The sequence below is a fragment of the Salvia splendens genome, chromosome 6 (assembly GCF_004379255.2).
Source record: "Salvia splendens isolate huo1 chromosome 6, SspV2, whole genome shotgun sequence".
Lineage (NCBI taxonomy): Eukaryota > Viridiplantae > Streptophyta > Magnoliopsida > Lamiales > Lamiaceae > Salvia > Salvia splendens.
In genome coordinates this window covers 33,638,935-33,653,709 of record NC_056037.1, presented here as the reverse complement: position 1 = coordinate 33,653,709, position 14,775 = coordinate 33,638,935, and the positions used below count along the sequence as shown (strand labels likewise).

The window sequence follows — 14,775 nt, the reverse complement described above, 5'->3', positions numbered from 1 at the left end:
AAAAATAATTACTACGACGACTTAAAGTTTCAATATTAAGCTAAACCTCTTTATTATTTTTGTTATGTTTTCTCAATTGTTTATTTTCTCAATAGAATCTTTATTTATATTTTCATAAAAATATTTCCATTGTAAATAAAAATAAATTATTTTATACTATATTTTTACTATTTAGATAGCTTCCACTATTTATAATGAAAATATAAATGGTATTGTATCTTTATTTTATAATGTAAAAATGCTCAAAGCCTCCAAAAGAACATCATACCTATAAACTAACAAACGATAAAAACATACAAAAATATTAGATTCCCGTCTATCTCCTATAGCAATCAAATGTGTTGATGTCGTAATATATGTTTTATCAAAACAACAAAGAAAAATGAAACCAAGACAACAAACAATACTAAATCATTATCCTAAATACTCCGACTTAGGTTGCTTCGGTAGGGAACAACTAGAAATTTAAACCGTTGTAACAAACGTGTTGCATATCAGCTAGTGGAAGGAATACTAACCAGGGAAGAATACATGTAATGATGGTCTTAGCTAAAGATAATTTAGTAATGATTATAGTTTATTGGTGGAGTGAGTGTAATAATGCTCCATAAGTATCATTAAACGATGCTTTGCAGCCTCCTAGTCAGTAAAAACAGCTGAAAATTAGCACTTTGGTATACTGCGGTCTACCAATGGCAATGCATTTTTCCATTTTTCTTTCCACCAAATTAATTAGAGGAAAACTCAACATCATTAAAAAGTCACGGTACATTCGCTCTAATTAAATTATACTATTAATCATGACTAATAAATTCTAGTTAATGTGTATACTAGAGAACGGATGATTAAAAACGCTAATATATTTGGTTGTACATGAAGTTGGTTGAAATCCCACCTCGAATATGAGTAGAAAACTAGATTCTAAAAGCATGTATAAAATAGAAGGCACGTAGATATTGAAGTTCATAATTTTCTCGGCCTTTTGGCTAAGATCAAGTGTAGTATTTGTTCTTATCAGTTTAACATCTGATATGTGAGTCATTGATTTACATGATATTAAATATTAAATTTATTTTTTGAGGAGGAAGGTTCATTAAAGTAGCTTGCTACTTGAGTTGTTGTGTGTCGCCCATGCTTTGCACTATTGCACTGGCCAGGTGTACCCCACCAATAATATTTAAACTTTTTTTATTCAGTGCTGTTTGATTTTTAGTAGTTAATTCTTTTTTTTTGTGGTTTGGTTTGTATAAATAGTAGGAGCAGAATTATTTATTTGCATTGGTCTTTCTAAAAATATTGGGTATGTTTTGATTAACATGCAAGAATCAAGGTGATAAAACATGCAAGAAACAAGATGGAGTTTTGCAGCTGCTGGTGTTGTAATAAAACATTAGAAAGTACTTACTAGTTTCTAACGACACATAATGATGATCACTCAACTCCAGTGACAACAATCTCACTTTCTTAGCTTTATCATTCCTCCATTATGATATTAAGGTTGCCATCACTCAATCGGATAGATATCTCTCGTTCATCAGTTTCCGCGTCCCATGAAACACAGAGACACCAAAACTAACATGATCAGTGGCTCCAGTATCCACTATACACGAATAAATAGAAACTAACGCTAAACATGATTCAACTACAAAGACTCGAGCATTCGCAATTAATGCTTCCTTAGTTTGTTTCTGAGTGCCTCTACCGACTGTAGTTCTGTTAACAGGAATCTATGATCCCTCTTCATCATATAATACTTAAGTCAGAAATTCTGAAAGCTACTCGACAGTGACCGAGAATGATGCCTATTTGAGATTATTGATATATTTATCAACCCAATATTGCAATCTCACTAAGATGATTCATGATATTAAGGACATGCTCATGTATAGATATACAATTCACGTTCATAAGATCATGAACTGCCAACGATTCTGCTCTCCAAACAAGAGTTATTGTCAGTGAAAAAAAAAAAAAAAACATAGATATTCCAATCAATTCTAAATTTCTAGTACTTTGCAAAGAAAGGAAACATGACTCAAAGGGAAAAATCAAAATGGATAACAAAAATGAATAAATAATAAATTACCGAAGTCTCTACTTCATATTTACCGCGGCAAAATTAAATCCCACATCGAGTATGAATAGAAAACTAGATTCTAGGCGTGTATAAAAAAGGAGGTATGTAGATGCAGAAACTCATACCTTTCTCGGCCTTTTGGCTAAGATCAAGTGTAGTATCTGTTCTTATCAGTTTAATATCTGATATGTGAGTCATTGACTCACACGATATTAAATTTATTTTTTGAGGAGGAAGGTTTGCTAAAGTAGCTTGCTACTTGAGCCTTTGCGTGTCGCCCATGCGTTACACTATTGCATGGGCTTGGCACACTCCACCAATAATAGTTCAATTTTTTGTATTCTTGTGGCGTTTGATTCAGTTCTTTATTTTTTAATTAAATGCAAGGTTTGATGTTTGGATAAATTAAATTGTGTTATGACATGAGTATTTTGTGAATTCAAGATAAGAATCTGTTTGGAGAGGAACAACTTAATTTCTGAATTACATATGTATTTGGAACATAAGATGGAGTTTTGCTGTAATAAAACAGTTATACTAGTTTCTAACCACACATGATAATGATCACTCGAATCCAGTGACAGCAATCTCAATTTCTTGGCTTTATCATTGCTTGCAAGGGATGAAGTCTGTGCGTCGTGAGACCCAGCGTATCGACGTTTTCTTCTTCACCATCCTTGAGACTCCATTCATACTTCTGCACCAATCTCCCAATGGCTGTGCAAGAAATAAGCATGGCTTGGAGAGCACCTGCACACTGCCTTTTCCCACCTCCAAAGGCCATGGTCTTGAATAGATCGTTTGTGTCGTATTTCTCATCAAGAAATCTCTCCGGCTTCCACTCTTCAGGACTCTCCCAAGAATCTCTGTTCATGTTACATCCATACAAATTTATAGCAATCTGCAGAAGAAGCCACCAAGTTCATAAATAAAGATTGCAGAGAGCGTAGATATATATACGAGACCAATTACCTCAGTTCCTGCTGGAATGTCGTAGCCTCCTATTTGAGTGTCTTCATGAACATACCTCAGAGGAACTATAGGAGCAGGGCTATGCTTTCGCAAAGTTTCTTGGAAAACAGCAGACAGATATGGAAGTTGGCTCAAGTTCGTCTCCATTACTTCCTCAGTTCCACAAACAGTTTGGATTTCCTCGAAGAGACGAGCCTGTTGAATCAACAAGGATGCAATTGTAGGTAGCAAATAGAGACATTCACAGTAGTAGCTGTGTTAAATTACATGAAAAGTGTTGGACCTGTCGTTGAGGATCTTTGGCGAGTTCATACAAGGCCCATTCAGTCGCCACCAAAGTAGTGTCGGATGATTCAATTATGACTTCCCACAACAGCATCAGAATTTGTTGTTCAGTTAACGAGTTTCCTTCTACCAACAAGTAGTCCAGGTAACAGTTTCTTTCCTGACAATACATAAGATCGAGTATTCGATATTAGTAGAGAATTGTTCCCAAATAGAGCTAGCTCTATTTATGTATGTACCTTCCCACTAGAAATTCGTTTCTTCTGTTGGTTAATGAGAGCAGTCATCACAGCCTGCCTCCGCATATGCATTTGCTGAATTTTCCTCTCGAAGCTTTCATTAGGAATCCATTTTAGATACGGGAAGAAGTCTCTCCAATCAACCTCAATGGCGCCTTTCATGGGGTCGACCACCAAGATTTCGTAAATCTCTTTCTTCGAAAAAGTGGTCCCTAGCTCCTCCACATATACAGACTCCACATCATCACCAAGAGCCTGTAGACATCACAAAGGTTCCATTACTCTCAGTCCTAGTCTGATTTGAGATACAACAATAGAGTGAATGCGAGTACCTCTTTCAGCGACAATCCAAAAAGCTCGGTGTGGAACACTTCCCTGAAATCTATAGCTTCAAGAGGCTTCTCTTTCTCATGAGCCTGGAACTTCTCTAAAACGTTCCCTAACAAGGTATCCCGATGAATTTGGTGCCGCCTCTGAAATGATGGACGAAATTACACATTTAAGAATGTAAATAGTGATTGAGCATCTTCAAGTTTAGTAAAGCAGCATGTATATATCATATATGTACCTGAGCATTGGTTCCCAAAGTGCTAGTGAGGATATGCCGTTTGACTGTTCTATGAAATTCACCGTAATCAGTCAACGCAACTATGCTTTTATCACAACCAAGGATCTTTATGGCATTAGACATCTTTCTTGTTGAGATCGATGAGTATCTTGTCACCATCGCCTATAGAAACCAAAACATAATATTACAGCAAAACTGAAAAATCCCACACATCTTACACAATAAACAGCTGAGTCTAACTAACAAGTGGAATCAGACTCGACAGATCTGGCTTATTACAGACAAAAAAAGCAAACCCGACTCACCTCCTTGGCGACGTCACTGGAGTTGAGGACGACAAGTTTGATGGAACCTGTTCTGATTGAGTAAACAAGGCCATATTTCTCAGCCCATTTCGCGAAAGTCTTGTGTGGTTTCTTCTCCTTCATTTGCAGCAGGTTTCCTAACACAGGCAGCCCTGGTATCTCTGCATTATTTCCATCAAATACATCAACCTTTCTGTCTTAGTCATGACCAATCTTGGCCTAATCCAACTTATTACAATAGAATTTAATCAAACCATAGACTTTGCTAAGCTTTAAGCCACTTGTTCATCACACACAATCAAGAAACAGCCAGAAGATTCTGCATTTTTCATCCTAAATAAATCTTTCCCTCCATTTTTATCAAGTTTAAATAAATCTTTGCATCTGATCAGCATTTCTATCAAATAACAAGGCAGGATTGTTCTTTTCTTTTTTTGTTCAAACAAAGTAGGAAATTTTTTCATAATTGTATCACCAAACAGTCCTATTTAATCAAATTTTAGTCGATCAATTCTACAAACATGTCAAAGGCACACCTTCAACATTTCTTCACCTTCAATGGAAAAGAAACAAAGTTTAGAGAAGTAGAAGAATACCAGGTGGAGAAGGGAGGCCAGAAGCTGTCTTCTTGGAACCATATGCATATCTACTGATGATAAAAATGAGAGTGGATAGCCCAACACCAACAATGGCAGCTGCTGTTTGAAACCACATTCCTTCAAAACTCAAAATCTCACCCATCTTCATCACTACTCTAGAACCCGATTTTTATCCAAAATGATTGCTTTACATGGTCATGTCATATCAAAGAGTTTTATAGTGTTTTGGTGACATTTGCCATATATAAAAATGAACAAACAACATTATTGCATAATTACATCGGTAATATCCCAATAAATATTATACATAATCAGAGTAAATTGCTAAAAGAATCATGTCAAATTCTGGTCCACTCACAATTTTTAAAAAGGATTAATTATATAAGAATTTTAACACTTTTCTTAATTGTCTTGTGAATAAAAAATTTCGGCATGATATAGATCTGAATTTAGTCAAATTGATCGAGTGTGAATATATATTCACGTGAATAATGTGCGGGAACTTGTCATATGATATAGAGATGATAATTAATTTAGGATTTAGGAGAAATGTATATAATGAATGGTCTCTTCAAAAGTTGAAATGTATTGAGCCTGAAAATGGAGAAACACATTCAAGTTTGAATTCCACCAATGTCCCAAATTCGAATTATCGATAAAAAAAATAGTGGTTCGGGATTTGCGAAAAAAGCATTCTGTATAAAACATGAAAATCTTTTGCGATATAAGACGTGATTGCAAAGTTGTTTTCACTGTTGTCTTTAATGGATAACAGAAGATCCTATTTTTAATGGTCAAATATGCCGATTTCGAAAGGCTTGTGTGTCAAATTGGTCAACTGCTAAGCTAACTAGCTATTTATGCATCCAAATGAATAAATTAATTTTTAGCTAGCTGGAGTAGCAAAACTTGGATAATTAAATGGTGACTTTGTAATTCACAATATTGGATTTAAATGCTAAATTGTTTTCTTTATATAATAATATGTTATAATATCTTTAGAGCACTAGCAATGGTGCCCTATCTTCGGAGCCCATCTCAGAGCTTATCTCCATTTTTTTCTGCCACATCAGCATATCCATCTCATAGCCTATTTCCCTATAATGAGAGCCTATCCTAGAGCCCATCTCATTTCCACATCAGCACTATTTTTATATTTTATTTTTAATTGTTAGTCTGAAATAAAATGATATAAAATAGCAAGATAAATAAATTAAAGACAACTCAATAAAAAACAAATTTCATTAAAAAAATATCCTACATTTATAAAAAAATACAGAAAAAATAAACTAAAAATATTGATAAAAACATTAAAAATATTGTGACCAGAGAGAAGTAAAATGTAGAGTGAGATAAAATAAAATGAGATTAAATGTGAATAATTGATGGAGAATGGACTATATATAGAGTATAAAAAATGAATTAAAAAAAAAGAAAAAGAGAATCGGCCTAGCCAATACATCGGCTGAGGCGTGGATACCGAAAAGAGTGGTCATCGGCTCCCATCCTGATGTGTAGGGGGGGGGGGGTCCGATCGGCCCCATTGCTACCGCTCTTATAGCTCGACCATTGGATGGCAGACACGCTCAACTTATTTATCATGGTGGCCGATTAATGTACATCTTGTCTTTTTGCTTCTATTTTATGAAAGGAATCTATCTTTGCACTGATTCTATGCTAAATAATGAGTCCCAAAATGGCAAAAGATAATAATATGATATTCATAGTTTATCTTCATTGGAAAGAACTGACTTCAAGATTGTCGTTTATAATGGCAGGTGCTTTAGCAAAAGATAACTGATCATTTAATCAATCTGTGATTTCGAAAGTATCCAACTATTCATGTTTTACATTTAAATTTTCCTCTTCAAACTTTTAAATTACTTCTTCGTCTCTCGATATAAAAAATCCAATATTACATTGAATTTTTTATAACTTTCATTTTCAGCGAATTTTTATTTTGAGTTGCAATCGCTAAATTATCTTCTTGTATATGGTAGATTTAATTGGTTGCAAATTGGCAAAACCACTAGCTAATCTTTGTTTTACATAAAATTTAATATTGGTGTATAAATACAATGCATTTTGGAATTTCCCTCGATTTTATAAAATAAGTTAAAGTTCGGGCCGTTAATAAAAAAATGCTAAAATTAATGTCAGAAACTACAATCAATCATTTTATTTATGTATGACTCATCTACCAACTAAATTAATTAATCTCAATCTCATGTCAAATCATACATTTCTTACCATCATAGACCTGTGAATTACATATGTGGTCCAATTTGGGTTGACACAGAAACAAAGATTCCCCAGAGATTCAGGACTCTACAAAAATGCAAATTAACCAATTGAGTAAGAATAGTTCAGCTATCGTCTCACCACACAAAATTCAGCTACAATGTCTATGTATAAGAGAGAGAGAGAGATTCTCAAACAGGCTGAGTTTTACCACAAATTCTACAGCAGCAGCAGCCTCAAATTGATGAAGTGAAACAGTTACCTACCTAGACATGTATCACCGCCCTCATTTAGACGGTCTCTGGCATGCAGCAAACAACCGCCAGCTAACGAAAGCCATCGCCAGTGAAGTGAACAGCTCGAAACCTACCACCTTCGGGAAGTGCCACCCCAAGCCTAGTTTCAGATAACTGCAACACAGCATTTGATTCCAACTCAAAAGTTCAAATCATGTCAATACTGGATCTTCTGATAAATTATGCGTTTCCTAGAACAGCCAAAACGATAATGTATTCTGAGTAACATACCTTGTAATAGATGGTATTGTCGCCACTATTCCTGCACAAGCATATATGATAGGAATTAAAGTCCTGGGCTTGTTTTTCCTGAGCCACATGAGAGAGCCTAATGCAGCTAGTGAGATACTCAACACCTGAAATACTATTATCGAAATACATTTAGTCATTTAGATTACACAAATGAGAATGAACTTAGTTAATGTCATGATAAACTTGCATTACCAAATTAGCATTTGCTTCAAGACCCTGCAACATGTGATCCCACGTGAATTCTAATCCTCTGGCACCCACCCAAAGAGGTGCCAGCCTATGAAGGACAGAGTCAGTAAAAGCCCAACCTGCCAACAGAATAAACTGGGCGTTAAATGGCAAAGGGAAGCAAGCAAAGTAAAAAAGGCATTTTGGTGTAATCAACGACTGTTCTTTTCCTTTCATCAACAAAATCCTTAATGAAAGTGCAAGCTAACAAAACAGCTGCTGAAATGCACTAACTTCAAATACTGAAAACAATTCTTCACATAATGTGCATGACCAGCTTCTTCTGTGTATTATTAAAGTTCCCACAAACCAAGCTCAGGGTGTATGATGTAGACAGTGACAGTCAATTTTCATAAAAGATGGATGTGGAGAGAGAGAAGCAAAGTGGGAAAAGAGGTCTTGGCTGGAAGGTATCAGCCAAACTATGTTCATTCATACCTATCAAATGCAAGGATTAGTAGCAGAAATGAATACCTTTTATAGCTTGAAAGCTCTTTAGGCCTACTATATAGTTAAGGCTGTTTTAAGAAATCAATAACTATAGAAAGGAAATATCTCAAAATTATTCTTTTTTTAGCATTACCAGGACCAAAGCAAACAGGAGTAGCCAAAATTTATGTTACCCTTCCAAAAGATACTAATAAACGGGTGAGATCAAATTTAATGTACTATTGATTTGTGATCTCTGATAAATGCTCCATTTGGCAAGCTGAGATGAAGAGATTCAATAGCACGGGTCAAAGGACAGTTTTCTTTCCCTATAAACTATTTGAATACCAGAAAATTGAGATGACTGATACATGATACATCATACATGATATCTTGTAAGAACTACAGCAATCCAGGTGGAAGTGCGGGGGATCATAATAATGATTATGAGATGAAATTAGTACTGCACTAACCAAGTCCAACAGCTTGGAATTTATGATTTTGAGAAATATTCCTATGAGTTAACTGTGTCAAGGCATAGTAAAGCCCAGCAACATCTATGAATCCAATCAAAGCTTTCAATGATTCCTGAAAGACAATGAACAACAGAACTTAAAGATTGGAACAAATTAGAGATCCTTAAACTTTAAAGAAATGAATCATCTGCTGTCAAGATCAGTAATGTTCTTTTAACAGTTAAGAGAATCAAACCGAGGCACTAAATCCTAAACCCTCGGTAATATATAAGCCATTTCCCAAAAAAGAAGATCGTTTATCAATACTTGTCATTTCAGTGAATTGTCATAGGAATGGATAAGGCACTGCTCAAATGTTTTGAAATGATTATATCGTGGCTTCATACAATCCAAATATTAGTAACATATTCACAAACAACAAAAAAAGGCAGACAAAAACCATTCTACATTAAGTAGATAGGAGTATTAATTACTCCTACTTTGTGAGTTGTAACTCCAGTGAACATGAACCTTACTTTAAGGCCTCATACAGTCATACTAAACATGGGATCAACAAGACAAGATAAATTGCAACAATATCCCAAGAGAAGTAAATACCTGATAAGGGTCGAAACTGTCGCTTTCAGACACCTTAAGAAAGGTTGCAAGACATACAAGCTGCCAAAGAGATGCAATGAATAAGAGTTCTCGACTACTTATAAAGAAGCAACGTAGATGCATTCAATTATTTCGATCTGAATGACTAACCTTCACCAATGCAGTCACAAGATAAACACCAGCCGCTCTGATCGAAGTACCAATGGTATCATACTCGGATCTGTAAGATACAATTGGTCAAGATAATAGACCAGAACTTTCCCCAACACAATTGTGAGAAAATGAACAAGTTTTCAAAGCATTCAAGGCTACAAATCAATACATTTTCCGAAAACATTTTTGCAAGGGTTGTGGCTTAAATTACACGAGCAAAAGTAGGTCTCAGCCTGATTAAGAGGCCAAATTCTACAAAACTACCTCCTGGGAGCTAGTATCGGCCGTTTGTACCCGGGAAAAAAAAATTCCGGAGAGGGGAAAGACGCGAGAGGCTCTTGCGTGTTTTAAATGAAACACGCATCTCTCTCATGCGTGTATTATTAATACACGCATCACTCTGATGAGTCTATGCCTTCAATACTGATCCATCAACTGCTTCTGCTCTCTCACTCTGCGCGACGCCCCTCGCTCCCACCGTCTCCAGCCGGCGAAAATCAAAGTTAATCCGACATCTAGCTTCTTAGTTTGAAGTAGCACTATGTCAAAATCATCGATGAAGTTTGATGTAAACAATCTCGAAACAATTTTCTTGTTGTGCTTAGCTATGTGGAATTAGAGGCGGCGGGAATGCTGCAGCAGGCGAAAGCAGGACATTCCTTCGTACTAGCATTTGAATCGGAGAGAGAAAGAAACGCAGCGTGGACTGGGTTTTCGTGTTCGGCGAATGACAGGCAGAAGCAGCGTGGGCTGGGTTCTGTGTCCAAGGCAAAGACGCATTTGCCTAATGCGTGTATCACGTGTATCATTCAAACACGCAAGAGCCTCTAGCGTCTTTCCCCTCTCCGGAAATTTTTTTTTTTCGGGTACAAATGGCGGATACTAGCTCGCAGGAGGTAGTTTTGTGGAATTTGGCCTGATTAAGAACATCCTCTCCAGCTACCAGAACCTAACTTTATAGAACATTAAAGGGGAAAGCAATAAATTAGGAAAATTATTGGAAATCCAGCAATCACTCCTACTTCCACTAAATTTTCGTGAAAATTAATGAAGCCTAACGCAAAGAATCATTCCTACAATTCGAAGTCTAAGGCCGCCGATTGCATAATCTCCTAATTTACATTCTGAATGCAACCATTTACCAAATCCAAATCTTTCCACTTAAATAAATAATGTAAAAACTATATCTTTATAAACTAGTACAAGAAACGAGCTGAACTTCCATGGTTAGAAGTTAGCAGATTTAGTAAAAGGCAGCATTGATTCACAGAGATCTGATGAAGAGAGTGAGAAGTAGTAAACACAAGAATTAAGCTTACAAGGGTGTGGCGGAGTAGTAAACGGCGTGAGGGCCAAAAGTGAGAATCGCACAGTTGAAGAAGTGAAATACTGTAATGCTTTTCTCTGAAATTCCAGAGATAGAGAAGAGAGTCTCGGATTATTTTGGACCAAATGATTCAATGGATCAGTTGGGCTAATAGGCCCAATTGTTTTAATAAAACATTTTAATGGTTAATAATAGGCCCAATTGTTTTATCTACTTCCATATCTCCTGTTTCGTGGTTCAGTTTTTTATTTTGGGTTGACGCTTATTAATTATCTCACTCATACATATTTTACTATAAAATTAATACATAAATATAAGATATACGTTTCATTAACTTTTTTTATACATTTTTTTCTATATTTCTTAAAACCAGTGTTGAATCAAAGTGAGATACATGATGAGGATGGAGCGAGTAGCATTTTTGCTTATCTAACGAGCAATTTAGTGCTTTCTAATTTACCTATTTTGTAGTGACTTCGAAAAATAGCAACTCCGTGTACACACACAGATATTATAGACATATTTTATGTAAATATTCAAATATTTCTTTGAAACCATAAATAGTCAATAAGTAGTTGCTAACCAAGTGATCGACATGAACTAATTCAATGAATGAATCACACACTCATATCCACACGCAGCAGAGTTCGTATCTTTCCCAAAAAAAAAAAAATTCAACCTAAATATCTATTGTCGATCATAGCACGTAGCCCTTACGCATATAGTATTATTTAATTGTTTACTCATATCACAATTACGAATTTATGTATTTGTCTTGCATTAATACGTGTAAGGTCCATACGACGTATTCAAACTTACAATGTCACAGCTCTATTATTAAATATTAAACGATTACAGAGTTGACTAGAGTAGCTTAACTAAATCGGTCACCCATTCTTCAATTTTGTAAAATTCATTCTTCAATTTCATAAAATTCTATTTTTGAAAGATATTCTAAGATGAATTATACGACGAGATATTTACTCTCATAAATTAAAATTTATATATCAATTATTATTATAATATAACACACGCCACCACGTAACAAGCCGGCAAGCGTTTGGAAACGTTATTACCAATTCAAGTTTCTAATCATAATTATAGTATACCAATTACCAACGGCAATCGAACCCATGAAGATTGATGTATTCCATATGTATAGATTGGATAATAAGATCATGAGCATTCACATTCTAGTTCACTTTGCTATTAGGATGAAACAATCACCAAATTACTAGCATAAATTTGGAAAAGTGAGTGGGAGTTTATGTTACACTACTATACACTCCACACCTTCACCGAATTATCAAGACTACCACTATAAACCCTCCATTTCCCATCATCGCCGCCGTCCGCCTCCACCGCGAGGCACTTCACCGGGCCCACGTGCCCCGCCAACACCGCCAGGCGCGTGTGCTCCACCCCCCTATCCCTCCTCCACACGCATATCGTCTTATCCGCTGAGCCACTCAGCACGAGGTCCCCGGCCGCCGCCAGGCACAGCACCGCCAGCTCGTGGCCCCTCAGAACCCCGCCGTGGGTCAGCTCCTCCTTCTCCACCTCCCAGAAGTTCACCGCCCCGTCCGATGACCCGCTGTACACCACCGCTCCCTCCCCGCCGACGGCCAGCGCCGTCACGGCGCTGTCCTGCCGCAGCAGCGTCCGGTGCAGGCGGTGCCGCCCCGCCGCCGCCTCCCTCCTCCACACCTTCACCGCGCCGTCCGCCGAGCCCGTGTAGACCACCCCGCCGGCCCCCGCCGCCACGGCGTTGACGGCGTCGCCGTGCGCCGCCACGGACTCCACGCATTTCGAGTCCTGGATTCGCCACACTTTGAACGTCCCGTCCCACGAGGCCGAGTAGAGGAGGCCGCTCTCCTCGCTCATGCTCAGCGATGACACCGCGTCGGCGTGCTTGATCCACAGCGCCGCGCGGTTGTGCTTCGCCGCCACGGGGACGTAGTTCTTCCAGCGCCGGTCCTGAGGTTCCAAAGACCCGGGGCGAGACTAAAAGTTGAGGCCCTATTTATATATTTTTTCCTTCCATTTTATAATAAGTTTCATCCAGCAAAAAACTAATAGCATATCAAAAGAAATTCACTTCAAATAATTATTACATATTACCTTAAAAAATTTCTTCTAACATTTCTTGATGCGAAGTCGTTGATGATGGTGTTGCTGTCAACCTCGTCTAATAATTTCTTCTCAATACATAAAGTGGCAAGCCCGTTCAGCCGTTGTTGAGACATCGTAGATCTTAAATAATTCTTCAACAGTTTCAACTTTGAAAAGCTTCTTTCTGCCGATGCCACAGTCACAGGCACAGTAAATAATATGCGATAAGCCTTGCGCTTCACTGAAAATGATGGCTCTACACCCATTTCAGATGCAATACTTTTGGCAATGGTCATACTAGAAAAGGATATATGGGTTTACATATATATAATATATATATATATATACCTGAGGCTAGGGAGGGGCCCTGCAAATTTGGGGGCCCAGGGCGGCCGCTCCACTTGCCCCCCCTCAGGTCCGGCCCTGAGTCACAGGCACAGTAAATAATATGCGATAAGCCTTGCGCTTCACTGAAAATGATGGCTCTACACCCATTTCAGATGCAATACTTTTGGCAATGGTCATACTAGAAAAGGATATATGGGTTTACATATATATAATATATATATATATACCTGAGGCTAGGGAGGGGCCCTGCAAATTTGGGGGCCCAGGGCGGCCGCTCCACTTGCCCCCCCTCAGGTCCGGCCCTGAGTTCTTCGGCCGCATGGAGGCCTTAACCACGGCGAAGAACGAGGGAAGCGTGCCGATCTGCCTGTGGGTCCCGCTGACAGTCGTCCAGATGCGGATCCTGCCGTCTTGGTGGCCGGTGAAGATTTTGTCGCCGGAGATGACGATGGCCTTGACGAAGCCGCTGCGGCACTTGAAGGAGCTGAATTCCTTCATGTCTCTCCACGTGTGGATGTTCTTGCTGTCGGAGCCGGTGTAGAGGAGGCCGTCCTTGGCGGCGAGGGAGCATATGTGGCCCTCCTTGCGGCGGAGGGTTCCGAAGAGGGCGGCTGGCGGCGGCGCCCATGGGAGTTTTGGGAGGGGGGAGGCGTGGTTCCATGGGGACATCATGAGTGGGGAGCTGTCGGCGCTGAGGCGGTCGAGGGCGTAGTCGTCGCTGGAGGCGGCGGAGGATGTGGATGAGGAGGTCTTGTAATTGTCCATGTTTGCTAATAAGAGTGCTTGCCTTCCCATTGATTAAATCTCAATTTTTCACAAATTGTTGCTCTTGAATTAGTCACTACTTGGAAAAATCAAACTAGTGAATAGAGAGAGATGGGGAGTGTGTTTGGGAAGAGTGGAGGGAGAATGGAGTATTTGTAGAGGTTAAAAGCGGGAGAAGTAAGCAATGGGGATATATGTAGCGAATAGCTTTTGGACACATGTAAGGATTGGGGTGTCTAATTCGAGCGCTTTAAGGTGCTGTTTGGTTGAATGTACTTATTAGATGGTGAAGATTAATCGTGATAAAAAAAATTAGGGTTTGGTATACTGTGTTTATAAGCCCTAAAGCTCGATTTCATCATTTTATTCTGTCTTGATTGCAGGAGAGCATCTCCAGTAAGACTGGACGTCAAATAGCCCTCACATAGCCTTCACACTGCCACATCATCAGCACTACAATTCTCCTGCCACATCAGCTTGCCACATCAACTGGATATCAAATAGCC

The 14,775-nt window shown here is 38.3% G+C and overlaps 3 protein-coding genes and 2 non-coding genes across 15 annotated transcripts; 2 read left to right on the top strand and 3 right to left on the bottom strand.

The window, feature by feature from the left end:
• The first annotated feature begins 965 nt into the window (after nucleotides 1–965).
• LOC121810119 lies at nucleotides 966–1,168 on the top strand. Its single transcript, XR_006052380.1, has one exon. It is a non-coding gene; the product is annotated as a U2 spliceosomal RNA (small nuclear RNA).
• A 1,030-nt stretch (nucleotides 1,169–2,198) lies between these two features.
• LOC121810117 lies at nucleotides 2,199–2,394 on the top strand. The gene has a single exon (XR_006052378.1). It is a non-coding gene; the product is annotated as a U2 spliceosomal RNA (small nuclear RNA).
• A 102-nt stretch (nucleotides 2,395–2,496) lies between these two features.
• Nucleotides 2,497–5,261, bottom strand: LOC121809438 (ent-kaurene oxidase-like). The gene is made up of 8 exons (XM_042210058.1): nucleotides 5,043–5,261; nucleotides 4,447–4,607; nucleotides 4,142–4,303; nucleotides 3,906–4,046; nucleotides 3,574–3,828; nucleotides 3,333–3,494; nucleotides 3,050–3,244; nucleotides 2,497–2,978 (listed from the first exon to the last, which is right to left on the bottom strand). Exons 1-8 carry the CDS (start codon nucleotides 5,191–5,193, stop codon nucleotides 2,667–2,669), a joined length of 1,539 nt encoding a protein of 512 aa, XP_042065992.1. The 5' UTR covers nucleotides 5,194–5,261; the 3' UTR covers nucleotides 2,497–2,666.
• A 1,938-nt stretch (nucleotides 5,262–7,199) lies between these two features.
• LOC121809441 (transmembrane protein 147-like) lies at nucleotides 7,200–11,155 on the bottom strand (the record flags this gene model as incomplete). Its single annotated transcript, XM_042210071.1, has 7 exons — nucleotides 7,200–7,696; nucleotides 7,814–7,938; nucleotides 8,027–8,142; nucleotides 8,965–9,079; nucleotides 9,565–9,624; nucleotides 9,715–9,784; nucleotides 11,037–11,155. Coding segments are annotated over 7 exons (729 nt in total), but the record flags the coding sequence as incomplete, so codon positions are not given.
• Nucleotides 11,156–12,189: 1,034 nt separating this feature from the next.
• LOC121809439 (protein JINGUBANG-like) lies at nucleotides 12,190–14,373 on the bottom strand. Of its 11 annotated transcripts, none has more exons than XM_042210059.1 (4): nucleotides 13,732–14,373; nucleotides 13,505–13,639; nucleotides 13,166–13,412; nucleotides 12,795–13,081 (listed from the first exon to the last, which is right to left on the bottom strand). In XM_042210059.1, exons 1-4 carry the CDS (start codon nucleotides 14,297–14,299, stop codon nucleotides 12,931–12,933), a joined length of 1,101 nt encoding a protein of 366 aa, XP_042065993.1. In that variant the 5' UTR covers nucleotides 14,300–14,373; the 3' UTR covers nucleotides 12,795–12,930. The 11 variants fall into 11 exon arrangements, with proteins under 11 accessions (XP_042066004.1, XP_042065993.1, XP_042065996.1 ...); XM_042210062.1 differs by having other exon boundaries at nucleotides 12,795–13,063; XM_042210064.1 differs by having other exon boundaries at nucleotides 12,795–13,021.
• Between the last annotated feature and the right edge of the window lie 402 nt (nucleotides 14,374–14,775).